Below are 15,997 nucleotides of genomic sequence, written 5' to 3'. Positions count from 1 at the left end.
CTTATTCTCTGTTCTTTGTTCCCTGTTCCTTTAATTGTGCGGAGCCCCTAACAACACTGCGGGCTGATTGTTTCATCTTTTCGTAAATTTTACTTGTTGGGCAGCAAGATTACATATTAAGTAGCAAGATTAGTCAATCACATGCGCGGATTACCAGATTTACCTCACAGGTAAAATTTACCACAAGAACAACCGATCCTAGGGGTCGATTCTGTATCTTCAAACAAGATGAAAATTACAAAAGTGAACAAATTTACTAGATGTTGACCAATGAAATTATAGTATTCTAGTAAATTCGCTCACTTTTGTAATTTTCATCTCATTTCAAGATACAGAATCGATCCTCTAAACTCGATTCGGAATTTCGGAATACACTCCACTTATCTCGTTGGTGTGAAATAAAAATTTTCACTTTTCATGTTTCCACTCTAGAGAAAAAGTTACATGATCGATACTGAGGATTCTCTCTGATTTGAGCGGTTCGTAAAAATGTGTATCTTTACGACTCATTTGAATAATCAGCTACGCTCATCGGTGAAAGAGAAATAATAAAAAAAGACGGCGATTGAGAATTAAAAAACATGCCTTCTCTCGTAGCAAGTAGAATCAATGTAAACAGCAAGATGATTGGTTTAGAAAGCATAAAGCAGTCTTGACTGTAGAACTCGAGCCGGCATTTCGTCTCGCTTTGAACTTCTCCGATCAATTTTGTCGTGAACCGCATCATGTGTAAAACGTAATTCTTATTTTTTGCTACGGCCGCGGACCTAAATCTCTAGTCGTGTTACATTTTTCGCTTGTGTCACAGTTAATGCGAGGGACACTATGGGCGATTTAAAACGCTCGATCGTCTTCCTTCGTGCTCATTTGTCCGGAATAAATGTCGTCTGATACGTATATTCACGTCAGCTTCCATATGTAAATAAGTGTGAATAAGTAACGCGGTGGATCAAGGCAGGCGAAGACGACCAGACTTTACTCAATCTTCTCTAGTAACGCACGATCTCGTAAAATATTGTCGTAGCGATGAAAATATCAAAGTCCACTATTGTTCTTCTGGTCCTGATGCTGATATTCTCCATCTTGATGGCGAATATAGCTGATTTGATCAGCATCAATCCTCATTTTCCAGATGAAACTTTGGGAGACAATAACGGAGAGATACAGTGGACCGAACCAAAGTATTATAACATAGCAAATTCATATAATCACTTAATATGGTTCCTACAGGTTTGTCTCAATGCTTATTTAGTTGACAATGTTCTGCAAGTTGCAGTTGTATTTTATGGAGATATATCATGATATTTTTATCTCTTTAGATAACTGATATACATATAAGTATCTTTAGGGATCCATCTAGACTTTCAGAGTTCAAGGAATTCTGCAATGTGACAGTAAATTCTATTCAGCCTAGAGTTGTTCTTGCTTCTGGTAACTTATATTTTACAGATACAAGATATAATATTCCATACTTGTGCTAATAAAGAAGTTGATTTAATAAAATATTTCATGCTTGTATTTTAATAGGAGATTTGACTGATGCCATAGTTAAAGATGGATTTGGTTCTAAACAAGAACATCGAGAATGGCAACATTATAGATACATAATAGACCAGACTAATGTCAGCAAGAAAGTTTTATGGTTAGATGTCAGAGGAAATCATGGTAAGAACAGTGTACATTCTAATTGCACATCTGCAAATTCATGTGTAGCAATGCTCACAAAGAAAATTATGTGTTCTAAATGTGTTAATATATTTTCAGACAACTTCGACATCATCAATTTTGATTCCAAAAATAACTATTATTTATACTACTCTATTCAAGGAAAGAAACATCCCAGATCTTACATGTACAATATTGATATTGGTCTTGAAACATACTCCTTTATTGCAATTGACGCTTGCTTGAAACCAGGTCCTAAGAGACCATTTAATTTCATTGGTATTTTAGATCAGGATGAGATTAATAGGATACAACAGTTAATTAATCGGTCAAAGGAAAGCAATGCTGCTCATGCAGTTGTGTTTGGACATTATCCTACATCCAGCATAATATCAAAAGCTGATACAAATATCAGAAATATTTTAGGTAATATGCTTATATTTTAAGTTATAGAAATGTACTATATCTCTTTTTTTATGGAACTATTAGTTTGTGTTATAATTTTGTGAATTTGTTGTTAAAGGTAGTCACAAAGAAAGTATGGTGTATCTGTGTGGCCACTTCCATACACTTGGCAATATGGTACCCAACATGTACTCTTTACAAAAGGCGGGTTTCCTTGAGCTAGAATTAGCAGATTGGAAAGACAATAGAATGTAAGATGAATATACTTTGATGTATTTAAAAATGACAGTTGTTCATATATAATAGCATTCATTGATTTTGTATTCTATAATGAATTGCACTGGTATAAATTTAAACATCAGTTGTCAAAAGAATGTTTTTGTACACAGATGATGAAGGTAGATATTCTTGGATATGGCATAGAAAAATGTAATTTTTAGTTATTGTAGCAATTAATGGTGTAGAAACAAAATTGTACTTCTTAAATTCACTTGAAACTAATAATGAAACATTATTTCGCTATTCATCATACAAATATTCTGTTACTATATTAGTATATATGTTTTTTATTATTTTTTTAATTACGCACACACAAGCACGCGCGCGCGCACACACACACACACAGGGTAAGGCATTTTAATCGCCCCAGGCGAATATCTAACAGACTAAGAGAGATACAAGAAAAAATTTTATATGAAAGTTGTAGGTTTTATTGGGGAAAGAAGATGGAAATAATGGATTTTGGATAGGGGGTCCTTTTCCATTACCAAAGTCAGGTCAAAGTCAACATGAATTTTTTAAATGGAACCCCCATTTTTTATTGTATATTCTTGCAGCACATCTCGAGAGCTTTTCAAAACACTATAATAAAATATTTTTTCGTTAAGTATTTTGCGAGTTATTAGAGGGCTCGAAAATTACAGTACCGCCAGCATTACCCAAGGTATCCAACCGGCTAAAAACCTCATGAATGTTGTTTAGGATCATGATCTGGATAACATTTGTCAAGATCAAGTCCATTGATGATTATATTTCTTATTTTCATTTTTACGTAAAAATGAATTTTCAATGCAAAAATGATAATAATAAAAACAATCTCCAATGACCTTGATCAAATGTTATCTATCTAGGACATAATTCTGAACAATATTCAAGAGATTTTAGCCGTCGGTCGGACACCTTGCTAATGCCGGCGATACTGTAACTTTCAAGCCTTATCACTTGAAAAGTATTTTATGAAAAAATATTTTATTATAGTGTTTTGGAAAGCTCTCGAGATGTGCTACAAGAATATACAATAAAAAATGATGGTTCTATTAAAAAAAATTCATGTTGACCTTGACTTGATCTTAGTAATGCCCCCTATCCAAAATCCGTTCTTTCCACCTTCTTTCCCCAGGAAAACCTACAACTTTCATATAAAACTTTTTCTTGTATCTCTCTTAGGTTCTGAGATATTCGCGATTAAAATGCCCTACCATGTATATTTACATTATCAAAATATTTATCTCAATCAATATTTCTAATTTACAAATGTTAGATCTGACACACGCCTCTTACTAGGTATCGTCTTGCCGCAATAGATCATGGCCAATTCTCATTTATTGATATAAAACACAATGATTGGCCTGTAATATTAATCACCAATCCAAAAAACGTGCTATTTATGATGCCACAAAAAGAAAATTTGGAATCTATTATCAAATCCACGCATGTCAGGTAAACCTTTTTTTTATCGATGCTTTGATAAGAGTTTTCTTATTTATGAAATTATTTGGTTTATAAAATTCAACTTATAAACTGCTTGTTCTAGAATACTAGCATTTTCTACGGTTCCGTTAAAAACTGTCGAAATTCAATTAGATAATGATGTTTGGCAAAAATGTGATCATGTAAATGGACCTCTCTATGTGTTGCCATGGAACTCGACGAGATACAAGCAGGGTATTCATCAGATAACAGTTTAGTAAATATTTTTTAAATTACTTGTGAAAAATTAATATACTAGCAACTCAAAACATATATACAATAAGTCAAGTAAGATCGTGGTTTACTCAAAGCTAATAAAAGATCGCCCTAAATCTATTATGAATCCATAGAGGGCATCTTTGTCCTTGATGCACTATCAAGGAAGATTCAGTTCAAGGAAGATTCAGTGTCATTGAACTTTCTTAAGAGAATCATTAAGCGCCATGAGCACCAAATACGCATCACGCTATGAAACTGTGTTTCTCTGCACTCACCCAAAAATATCACAATTAGCGGCTGCTAAATATATGAAAAAGTCGAAATCATTCGTACAGAAGTGGGTGCAGCGATATAATGTCAAAAAATGTCGATGATTTACCGGAATGTGGCTCGATATGCAAAGTGGACAAAAAAGACGATAAAAAAATAGTGAATCTATTTTCGTGGAATCTTGGCTTAACACTGCGTCAAGGACAAGCGAAATTGAAGCAGAAAGGTTTAGATATATCCTACGAAACTATTCGAACCTATCTCAAGGCTAATAACATAAAATGGTGCAACACCACCGCTGGTCGACCACGCTCTTACTTGACTTACTATATATAGACACACACACACACGCACGCACGCGCACGCACGCACGCACGCACGCACGCACGCACGCACGCACGCACGCACGCACGCACGCACACACACACACACACACACACACAATGTTTCTGCAAATTAAATTATTTTCTATTTTAGGTACGTGTAGTTGATAATGAAAACAGAAGGAAAATTGTATCATATTCTTTTTCCCTTGATGGATCATGGTTATCTGTTTCTATTCTTCCAAAGTTAGTACTGATGGCTAACATAGTTTATATTGTAAGTTAAAACAAATCACAACTCTAATTAAATATTTACATAATGGTACATGTAATAATTTAATCTTATTTTTCATAGTTTCAGTTCCTATTCCTCGTTACATTGATATTAGCAATTATTCCGCTGTGCTTCCTTCGATTCGTTCACATGTATTACAAGAGTAAGTATAAATGTAAAATTTATGTACATCTATTTTATATTTTATTATAAAGTATACACTATTAAATAAAATAATAACATTATGGCTCAATAAAAATAAATTAATCAACAATAAGGGTTATGAGCCAAATTTTAATATATTTAAAATTATTCAAACGTTTCGACCTTTTTGTCAGGCCATCTTCAGTGTTTACAATGTTTGGAAAATTAAACACAATAAATTAATTTTTTGTAACGGTTGGATACATATAATTATAATTACGCTAATCATGATCGTAGATTCTTCATGTATTAATGCCGTAACAATAATATATAATTCCTTTTCTCTTGTAATTTAGTTAACATTCATCTATACGATTATATCTAGCAATTTATGGTCCATATTAATAATCAAATTAATTAATTAATAAATTAAACGGTTGAAAATATTGAGTTAATCAATAAGAATTATAAACACACATTCTGTCAATTATAAGAATAAATACAATAGATTATAAATTATAAAACCAATAGTGAATAAATGATCGTTACATTCACTGATTGTTCACATAATCGTTAAATAAAACAGATCTTTATAAATATAATAAATTAAAAATTGTGTATATGTATATATCTCAAACGGGAAGGCGCGCGCGCACATAGTAATGATATTAGTCCTATAATTAAAGACAGTAAGGGGTCGATTATGTATTATAACTCTTAACGACAGTCGTCCATATCATTGCGCAGCTTTTTTACTCTATACAATATCTGCGCACGACATAATACCTGCGACATCAACGACTGTCGTTAAGAGTTACAGAATCGGCCCTTGAGTCAATTAATTTTTGAAGCAAATTACGATCCGAGTAAAAAAATTAAAACATGTTTAGCTACTAAGCGATGTTCTGATGCTATGTAATAGTCCAGAATTACTCCTCGAAAGTGGATAAGGGAAATGTGACGGTCGTTCTAGTCAGGGTCGATTATATTTCAAAAATAACATAGAAATAATTTTTTCAGATACTGATACATATACACAAAATAATAAATAAAAATCCTACAAATAAGTTGACTTCTGAATTACGGTCCTTAATAGTTATGGAAAAAGAGTTGCTTCATCGATGAATCCACATATAGAAAATTACTTACGATAGATGGTTATTTACCTAGAACATTCAGTTTAATGAAAATTCACAAGCCTGGCTATCCGTTAAGAATAATTGTCTCATCAATCAATAGTCTGTTATATTGTCTGTCTCTATTCTTGCACATTATCAATAGCATACCGGAAGCTCCTAATCATATAAAAAATGTTTCCATTTGGTCGAGAAATTAAATGTAGCCCATTTTGATAATAACTACATTTTGATTAGATGTTGTGTCTTTGTTGACGAACGTTCCAGAATTAGCACATTAAACATGTTAAAAAGAGATAGGATTATATATAAAAAAAGACAAGCATTCCATTAGAAGAATTTTTAGCTTTTATCCGTCTGGTTCTTAACGCTACATTTTTTTCATTCAACAACAAAATTTATAAGCAAGTTTTTGGTGCTTCACCATTGTTACCAATTGTTGCTGATATGCAGGATCTTGAAGAAATAGCGATCCAAAAATTACTGTAATATTATTCTACTTCCGGTATGTGGATGACATCGTTTTAGCAGCTTCATTAAGAAATACTAATGAAATATTAGAAATATTTAACTCTTTACATGTTAGATTACAGTTCATCATAGAGATCGATATTGATGATAAATTAAGTTTTTTAGCTATTATGATTATTGACAACCAAGATTATTTTTGATAGATACTAGAAGGTTATTTGTTCAGGCAGATTTCTTAATTTTCTCTCACTACCCTCCGAGTCATAAAAAGACGTAGTTTTTGGTTTTGTAAACAGAATAATCAGACTGTCTCATCCTCGATTTCAGGATGAGACAAAGAACCTAATATTATTCATATCTTTTTAAATAACGGCTATCCTCTTTTCTTCATTTTTTCAATAATAGAAAAAAGATTAAAATACCACATATACAATAATAATATAAAACAAAATGTTCATATCAATTAAAAAAAAATTTTTCAAAATTCCATATATAAAATCTATCTCTGAAAGTTTTTTGTCTATAACCAATAAGTGTAATTGTAAATTAGCATATTCCATCTCTAATACTCTAAAAAGTCTTATAACTAGAAAAAGATCAATTAGATTCTTTGACTAACATAATGTTATCTATAAAATTTTTTGTGAAGACTGTAAAGCGAGTTACATAGGACAAACCAAAAGAAAATTGAAAACTGGATTAAATGAACACATTTCGGACATTAAGAAAAAAAATTGGTTTTCTATCAGTGATTACTGATATCATATAAATTACAACCATAATTTCAATTGAAAAGACGTAAAGATTTTAGACAAAGAGCCGTCTTACAATAAAAGATTAATCTCCGAAATGATTCATATAAAAAATAAAAAATTGGGATTGAACAAACAAAATGATTCTGAATCATTACCGAATTCTTATCTACAGATCTTGCAGTCTCTTTTCCCTTCGTCGTGTTCCTTCTTCCCTTCTTATTTCCTTCGTTTCTATCCCTATCTCTTTTTCTCTTCCAATCTCATCCCCACTTCCAACAGTTACAAAAGTCTATTATTACATAGTATCAGAAGTCGCTAGTTTCTGACTGAACATGTTTTAACTTTATGATTCGGATTTGAAACAATTTGCTTTAATTGACTTATGCTCGTTTCCATCAATATTAACTTTCTTCTAATCTTGGTTTAACTTATTCTTCGTCTTTTTTAATTCTAAAGATTAGAAAAAGAGGCAAAAAGGTCGAATTTGAATAATTTTAAATATATTAAAATTTGGCTCTTATTGTTGATTAATGTTTATTTATACACTATACTTTTCATGATTTAGATAACCGAATAGAACTACCGCGGCGACGTATGAAGTTTTTTCATTTATGGCTGAGGAAATTATGGATACTATCCGCTGTTGATAGAGTATTTTATGGACTAGTGCTGTATACGTTATATTTTGCCATCGGTAAGTGAGTAAATACATCGGGAAAATTTATAAAATTAGCATCAGTATACTGAATTGATTATGAATTCAATAAATGGAATATTAGTGTTTCAAAAATAAAATATTAGGCATAAGTAATGATATTTGGTCATTCTGTCGTTACTTATCTTTATATTGTACATTTAATTGATCAGACTTGTACTGTAGTTTTATAAAATTATTTTAATGAATTATAAATTCAAGGTCCATGGACCATGGGAGAAATAATTGAAGATCACACAGGTATAATTTTTGTGTGGGGAACATTCATCGGAAACATGTATTTACCAGGCGGTTTAACTTATGCTTATGGATTCCTTCAGTTACTATGTTTCCATTTGCCTCTTACAATAACATTAGCGCATCACATTGATCATAGGTCCGTGATATTCCAATAATATTGGCTGCATTCAGCAGACTTAACTGTTGTGCAATCGTTTTATGCTGAGATAGGATCATTCTTCTAAATCTAAAAGTATAATTCAATCAGCGTGAAGAAAACTTTCAACAGTTGCAAAATAAATGTTCTGCTAAACGCAGCCATTGTTATGATGATGAAAAAATTTTTTGAAGCTAAATTATCCGCGTTTCAGATTACGTGATGCTGAATGTCCTTCGCGAGTCTTGTCAAAATTCCATACAGCTTGGCGATTTTTACCAATTTTAATAATAATCTTATTACAATTTGTTCTGGGCTATTTCTTATATCTGGAATATGGTACAACAGCAATATTACTATGTCCATTACGAACGGGAAGTATTATTGTAGCAGCAGCATTATCTTATTCTATTGCTACAATGCCGGTTTCATGCTTAAGGTTTGTATTATATTATATTTACAGTACGATGTTGTCTGTATGCAGAGCTGGACATGTATTTGAAATAGAATATTTTTATTAAAAACATAGTATTTGTAATAGAAATGTATTTTGTATTTTATATTAAAAATCGAAAGATTAAAAATTTTTATATTTTCTAATTCAAATAATAATTTGATTGTCAGTATTTGAAATACAAAATATAAAATATACTTTTAATATTTTGATATTAATATCGACATACAAAATACAAAATACTTTTATATGTTCTCATGAAATACAAAATATTTTCATGTATTCCACTGAAATACAAAATACAATTGTCTTACAAATACTGTTGCAAATAAAAGTATTTCAAATACATGCCCAGCCTTGCTATATGATATGAATATATATATAATTGTGTATTTTTTAAGGTCTGCTGCATCTGTATGGTGTCCTAATGGAGCCATTGATAATAATAATGCAATTCAATAAGAATGATAGCAAAATAATACAATAGAAATGTTGGTAAGCTAATGTTTCATTAAAATGTTAATATCATTAATAGATTTATAGAGAGAAGTTTTAAATGTATTCTATTATATGGGGTGTCCCAAATATTTTGAATGGTAGAAATCTTTTCGACATGTCAAAAAGTTTGGGCCACCCTGTACACATTTGTAGTGTTTTAAGTAGAACTGACACTATCGTGATACTCGAAGCCAATTACATTTTAAGAAGAGGCGATTGAATATGTTAAAAAATAATCGAATTATTTTGTATGTCATATTTTAAAAAAGAATCTAAATGTTATTTGCATTTTAACGGAATTGTTCGTTCAGTGAGTTACATATTATACTCAATTGAAGGGTTTTGACAGAGAAAAACGTTGATGTCACAGTCATGACTAATTGAGAAAGTGCCGGGCAAGCAAAAAAATTTGAAAGTTATACTGTATTAAAAAGTATTTTTTATTTGTATTTAAAATAAAAAATTTGAAAATATTTTGTATTTTGTATTAAAAAAAAAATTTTGTATTTGAAATACAAATTTTGAACGTATGTTGTATTTGAAATACACTCAAAAAAAGTATTTTGTATTTAAAACAAAAAATTTTGAAATATTTTATATTTTGTATTTAAAAAAAGTATTTTGTATTTGTAATACAAATTTTGAAAGTATTTTGTATTTTATATTTCAAAATTGAAAGATTGAAAGTATTTTGTATTTTGTAATTCAAATACTAAGATTGCCAATATTTTGTATTTTATATTTTAAATATTTTGCTGATGTATTTTGCCCAGCTCTGATAAAAATGAACAAAAAAATATTGAAAATGTAAAGTAATAATTTCCTTGTTCTTATTTACAAAATTTTATAAATTGCTCTTAACGAAAACATTTATGAAAATGTCATGAAAACATTTTTTAAATGTTAAACTCTTAAATTCTTCGTTTTATATTTCAATTTTTCTTGCTGAAATAAAATTGTTTACGATGTGATACTACTGTAGAGAACGATTTAATGCCATAACGAAGATAAAAAAATGATTTGATGAAAAATGAATTTATTTAGTTCTCGTGGGAAACCCTTTAATTGTTTTATGATGTTCATATGATTATTAATAAATTAATGTTTTAAAAGATAATTTATTAATTTTGAGTTGTGACATGCTTATGATGCCGTATAATGTGATAGTTATTGTTGATAGGATTGCATTAATAATGATTACTTTCTATTCTTTTTTATATTGTTCGTAATTTAAACTCGAGAGTTTCTTTAACAAAATTTTTTTATTCTTTTTACAAATAGAGGATTTGGAAAAAGTTACAGAAATAAAGAAAATATTATATTTATATATATAAAGGTATCACAATTGTTTTATACTTTAGTCGAGTTTTGTTTTATCTTTTTGCTGTAGAGTTACGGTATTAGAGACGGTATATTGAATGACAGAATTGTGATATTTTTCTAATCGACAGAAGGCACAACTTTAGAAGGCAAGGCTATGTATATTGTAACTTCAGCGTTCTAGTCTAGGATCTTTGAAACCTGATCACTTTTCTTGTAACATATATTTTTCTACTTCTCTATTTGAGATTCATACTGTACTCTTTTCACGATGATACTTTATAGATATATCTGAAACAATTTCGATTTTACCTATGTTTTTCGCTATAGCGTTTTACAAAAATGGAATAGATATATTAAATGTAGACTTTAATACTGTTTTCCATTTGAGATATATTTTGTATAAAATGCATTTGCTTACATATAAGCTACTTCGACTGCTTTTCAGCAACGTACACAGGCGCTACTGTGTAACACTGTACGATTCCGTGCTTTCCAACTATAATACAAATCGACACAAATGTACACAGTTAAAATGTGTTCCATTGCATCATCATTAGGGAGTTCTTGCAATATCGTTTATCCAGATATGATGAACGCTAAAGTCAAGTTATCTTCTTAACAACTAATTAAGAAAAGGATAACATGATTTTAACATTCACTGTATCTGAATTCATGTTATTGTAAAAACTCCCTATTATATACTTCACGAAATACCAAATTTTTATAAGGTAACTCCGACTCGATCTGGCGCAACTCGCCGGCTCGCGTAAAAGAGGCAGTGTCTCGCGTCATGTTTAGCGTCGAGACAGTACCAGTGTCTCCAGATATTTGCGCCGCGCTGAGATTTATGCCGCAGAAGCTAGAAAAAAGTTATAAGGAGTGGGGGATAATTTGCAAGCAACCATTCCGTTATATTAATATCGTGTCTTTATGTTACATTATTATGTTATGATTTCAGTTTTCTACTGTTAATATTAATTGCTGTCAGTTGAATCGATTTGTCAATGTAGCGCAATCATATATCATAACTCACATAAAATGATTGTAGAGATTGCAAAAGGCTCAATGGTATTTGATGATACATAAGTGTAAAAGTTGTAATAAAGTGTAAAGGTAAAGAATGGAATATAGCAAAACACAAATGCTCAGCTCTTATATTCTTTGTTCAGTTGATGTCTTGTATATTCCATCTGTTTAAGAGGAAGGGAGGATATACGGCATTTTTAGCGAGACTTATATCCATTATATAAAGTGCGCAGATTGAATTCAATGCATTAAGGCTCGATTGTACCAACGTTACTTTGATTTTAAGTGAAGTTTAAAACTCTTTCTGCCTCTGTCTCTTTTTGGCTTTAAAACGAGATAGAGTTTTAAGTCTCGCTTAAAGTCAAAGTGACGCAATGCATTGATGCAATTGGGCCTAAATGGAATAAATTACATGAAACATATACCTCATATTATAACACTTGTAAAAAATTATAATTATCTATTACCTCTGTATATATGTATATATTTATCATTCTTATTCTTTAATAAAACTTTATAAATATATTTTATAAGTGATTGTGTCATTTTATGTTTTATTTCTAAGCATTATTTATAAATTTTTCATAAGTTGTACATCTCACGCAGCAAAAATGTAAGGGTTTCAAAAAGTTCTAATGATCGAAAAATAAGTATTTTGGATTTTTAATATTTTTAAATATTTTTTTCATACGATATATTTACTATTTGTTTAATAGTAGTAGATAGTACAAAGTTTTTACTGCTATAGTCATTCATTTATCTTAAACTTAGTAAGTAATACTTAATAAATTAAATATTTTTTATGTTTAAAGTAAATGAACTATACCAGTAAAAACTTTGTATTGTTTACTATTATAAAAAAATAATAAAAATTCGAAATACTTATTTTTAACAAAGTAAGTATTATTTACTATGTTTAAGGCAAAAAGGTAAATATTTACTATGTTTTTGTTAGATGTGGTATATATCGAAGTTACCCTATTTCATTGCCACTTACTTTTCTGGGAATGATACTTCGATAAAAGAGATTGTATTTAAATATATTCGGACTTAGGTAAGATATAGACCTTTTTCTTTATTACATTTTGGCAGTAAAATAAAAAAGGTAACAACATTTTAGTTACAAGTCAATTGTGTATTACTGTGTCACACAATGTATGACTGTGTTCCGTTGCTGAGAAGCAATAATTGCTGTGATTCTGTGAAATAGCAATTGGAGACTTGCAACGTTTATGCCACACAATTTTTAAAGAAATTTTTATGTTATTAGGTGTACAAATAAGTTTCCGCCGTTTGACAAAAGACAGCGCCACTAGCAAGCTATGGTTAAAATTGTCTGATGTAAAACATTATATCGTAAGGTTGGACATCTGTCAACAACATAACCTTGAAATACTAGCGATTTTGTATCAGCATCATATATTGGGTCATCTAAAAAGTATCCGCGGTTTTTGTCACTAGATGTGTGTTGATGGTCATATATCTAGTGACAAAAAACCGCGGATACTTTTTAGATGACCCAATATTTTTTTTGTGCGAAAATGCCGAGTTTTGAGCCGAATAAGCGTCATTTGCGGGAACTTTTGATTTACTTCTTTAATTTGAAGAAATCTGCAGCTGAGGCTCATCGATTGCTTGTAGAAGCATATGGTGAGGCTTTAGTGAGCCTTAAGGCTTTAGTGCCTTAAGTGAGAGAAATTGTCGTGAATGGTTTCAAAAATTTAAGAACGGTGAATTTGACGTCGAGACAAAGAACGTAGCGGAAGACCAAAAGTGTACGAAGACGCGGAATTGGAAGCATTATTGAATGAAGATTCGTGCCAAACGCAAAAAGAACTTGCACTTACATTTTGACTTACATCAATAAAACATTATGTATCGTTCTTTCACAATAAATGCTTAATTTTTGATAAAAACGGCGGAAACTTATTTGTACACCTAATATTTTTTATGTAAGGTACCAAAAGAAATCAATGAAAGTAATATTGTTTAATTAAAGTGTGATTACGTATTATCAAATATGATTGATAATACATTATATAATTATTACATTAATAACATTATGTATGGATTGTGTTCAGTGTAAATATAACATAGATGGCAAAAGTCTACGAGAAAATATGTGTGAAAACGTTGCGTAATTAATAAATGTACAATCAAGGAATAAGTTATTTTCTTTCTTACTAATGGTTTCCACAAAAATAAAAAAATACTTTAAAAATGACGAACTCATGTCGAAAGTTTGACTATTTAAATGATTAATTTATAATATATATTAACTTTATTATTAAAAACATTTAGATGCATACATTTACTGTATGATTTTATTATATAATTATAATGCATATATATTTATATTTAAATTTAAAATCACTTTGTTATCATATATTTGATTATTCATATTCTATGTGAATGATAATTATGTAGTTTTGTGACAATATATAAAATATTATTGCGTCATAAATATGTGTGTTTATTAGTAGTAAAGATGGGCGGATTCTAATTCGGGAGCTCCAAGGGGGCGGGAGAAGGGTCTTGTGGGAGGGAGGGGGGATGATGGCGTCGGGATAATGTTACGCGAGGTCAGTAGCCGGGCGCACTATACTTACCATGTATAAAAATATCATTTTATTTATACTTACTATCTCTTATGCGTTGCCCTTCTTTCTCCAATCCAATGAAAAATGACAATGGAATCGATGTCGGATCAACGTCGAATTTGATTCTTCTTCTTGATAAGGTGGCCATTACTCCTTCAATGAAATAGATTCGACCAAAAACAAAGCAGCTACCAGAGGACTCTAAGATATCAGCGCTAAGGCTAGTAATTAAAAAAATTCGTGCAAATACATATCAATGGAGAAAAGAACTTGTGTCAAAGATTTACGGGGAAAGGTCGATTTAAAGTAAGATAAGAAAAGACGACAAAGAAGAGCGGGAGAGCGTTTTAAGATAAAATACAAATAATTGAGAGCAGAAGGGAAATTTTTTTCTAAAAAAAGATGTTAAAGGGCTTGATTTAGGAGTAAATAGCGAACAATAAAAAATAACATGATTAATATCTTGTCTTGGATCACCACAAGGACAGGAACTGGAGTTGACAAAATTTTTTCGGTGCAGACTGTAAATTAAATTGTAACGATATTGGAACAAATTCTGTTAATAAGGACAATTTCTTCTCTCTTGAGAGGCTATGAAATCAGGATTTCATGTTGCTGTTAAAATAATATTTATCTGCCTCTTCTCAAGAAAGATCTCTCTCACGCTTAATAAATAATTCTAGAACTTTCTAAACTTTTGACTTATACATATAAATAGTGGTAACATATATGATATGACAAATAATATAATAACACACAATGTCACGACAAATTTCCATCTGTGCAAAGGATGTACTTGAGATTCATCATTATTTTTTTGCTGTAAAATAGGTAACGATTCTATTCTCACACATTTCGATTAGAAGATATTAATGATACGTAAATTTGTTAAATTAGAATCTGGAAATTCTCGTTCTACACTTTTCGTGATATGACAATTGGCGGTGTAAATTATTGTACGAAGCACCTTCACTTATGATTTGCTAGATTAGATAATTGGTATTAAGAGTGCTTATTAGGCGAAGCAATAGCTTCTAAAACAGAATTCGAACAAATTTATTTTATGGAACATCCTTGGTGATAAAATGGCTGGAAGGATGGTCCATGCGGTGAAAACAAATGCTTGAGAGAGAAGGCGATGCATTAGACTGAGATTAAAATCTGACGAATAAATACACGCTCCGACTGCAGATGTATTATCAACTTTGGAACCATCCATAAAATAAAATACATTTATTGCAAAGCAGCTCTTCCCGAAGAGTATTGAACTCAGCTTTAATAATTTCAGAGGGAAAATCTTTACCCAAAGAGATCAAATTACGACGAAAGAAAGAGAGGAGTGGAAGTCATATTCAAAAGTCGGAAGGCAAACCGAACGCCTAATAAGATTTTTAGAATATTTTTGTAGAATATACGTTCTAAAGGAAGGAATAATATTTAAAGCTTTGATCTTCTTAGCACGACCTCGAGTAGAATCTTCTAGAAAAGAAAAGTTATAATTAATTGGATTGAATCTTTCGGAAAAACATTTGTAAATTTAGAGGTAAGAAGTTGAAATCTAAATTTAAGGAGAGTTTCTTTGGCCTCCGCAAGA

The 15,997-nt window shown here is 30.6% G+C and overlaps 1 protein-coding gene across 3 annotated transcripts; it reads left to right on the top strand.

Moving 5' to 3' along the window:
* The first annotated feature begins 315 nt into the window (after positions 1-315).
* LOC105152405 (transmembrane protein 62) lies at positions 316-12,328 on the top strand. Of its 3 annotated transcripts, XM_087411545.1 has the most exons (14): positions 318-736; positions 809-1,230; positions 1,320-1,431; positions 1,528-1,665; positions 1,765-2,091; positions 2,189-2,321; positions 3,634-3,789; positions 3,884-4,031; positions 4,786-4,908; positions 4,987-5,068; positions 7,977-8,105; positions 8,328-8,502; positions 8,717-8,941; positions 9,358-12,328. In XM_087411545.1, the coding sequence occupies exons 2-14, from the start codon at positions 1,027-1,029 to the stop codon at positions 9,416-9,418; spliced, it is 2,013 nt and encodes a 670-aa protein (XP_087267671.1). In that variant the 5' UTR covers positions 318-736; positions 809-1,026; the 3' UTR covers positions 9,419-12,328. The 3 variants fall into 3 exon arrangements, with proteins under 3 accessions (XP_087267672.1, XP_087267671.1, XP_087267670.1); XM_087411544.1 differs by having other exon boundaries at positions 318-1,230; XM_087411546.1 differs by lacking the exons at positions 8,328-8,502; positions 9,358-12,328 and having other exon boundaries at positions 316-1,230; positions 8,717-8,932.
* Positions 12,329-15,997: the final 3,669 nt, after the last annotated feature.

Source organism: Acromyrmex echinatior, chromosome 11 (genome assembly GCF_024713525.1).
Source record: "Acromyrmex echinatior isolate Ae372 chromosome 11, ASM2471352v2, whole genome shotgun sequence".
In the NCBI taxonomy this organism is placed as follows: domain Eukaryota; kingdom Metazoa; phylum Arthropoda; class Insecta; order Hymenoptera; family Formicidae; genus Acromyrmex; species Acromyrmex echinatior.
The sequence above is the reverse complement of the archived record's forward strand: the minus strand, read 5'-3'. Positions and strand labels throughout refer to the sequence as shown.

Bases quoted from the DNA above. Each gene is read 5' to 3' on its own strand.
- LOC105152405 (XM_087411545.1), top strand. From the start codon at position 1,027: ATGAAAATATCAAAGTCCACTATTGTTCTTCTGGTCCTGATGCTGATA. The intron at 1,666-1,764 runs GTAAGAACAGTG...ATATATTTTCAG, and splicing joins AGATGTCAGAGGAAATCATG to ACAACTTCGACATCATCAAT. The intron at 2,092-2,188 runs GTAATATGCTTA...TTGTTGTTAAAG, and splicing joins AAATATCAGAAATATTTTAG to GTAGTCACAAAGAAAGTATG.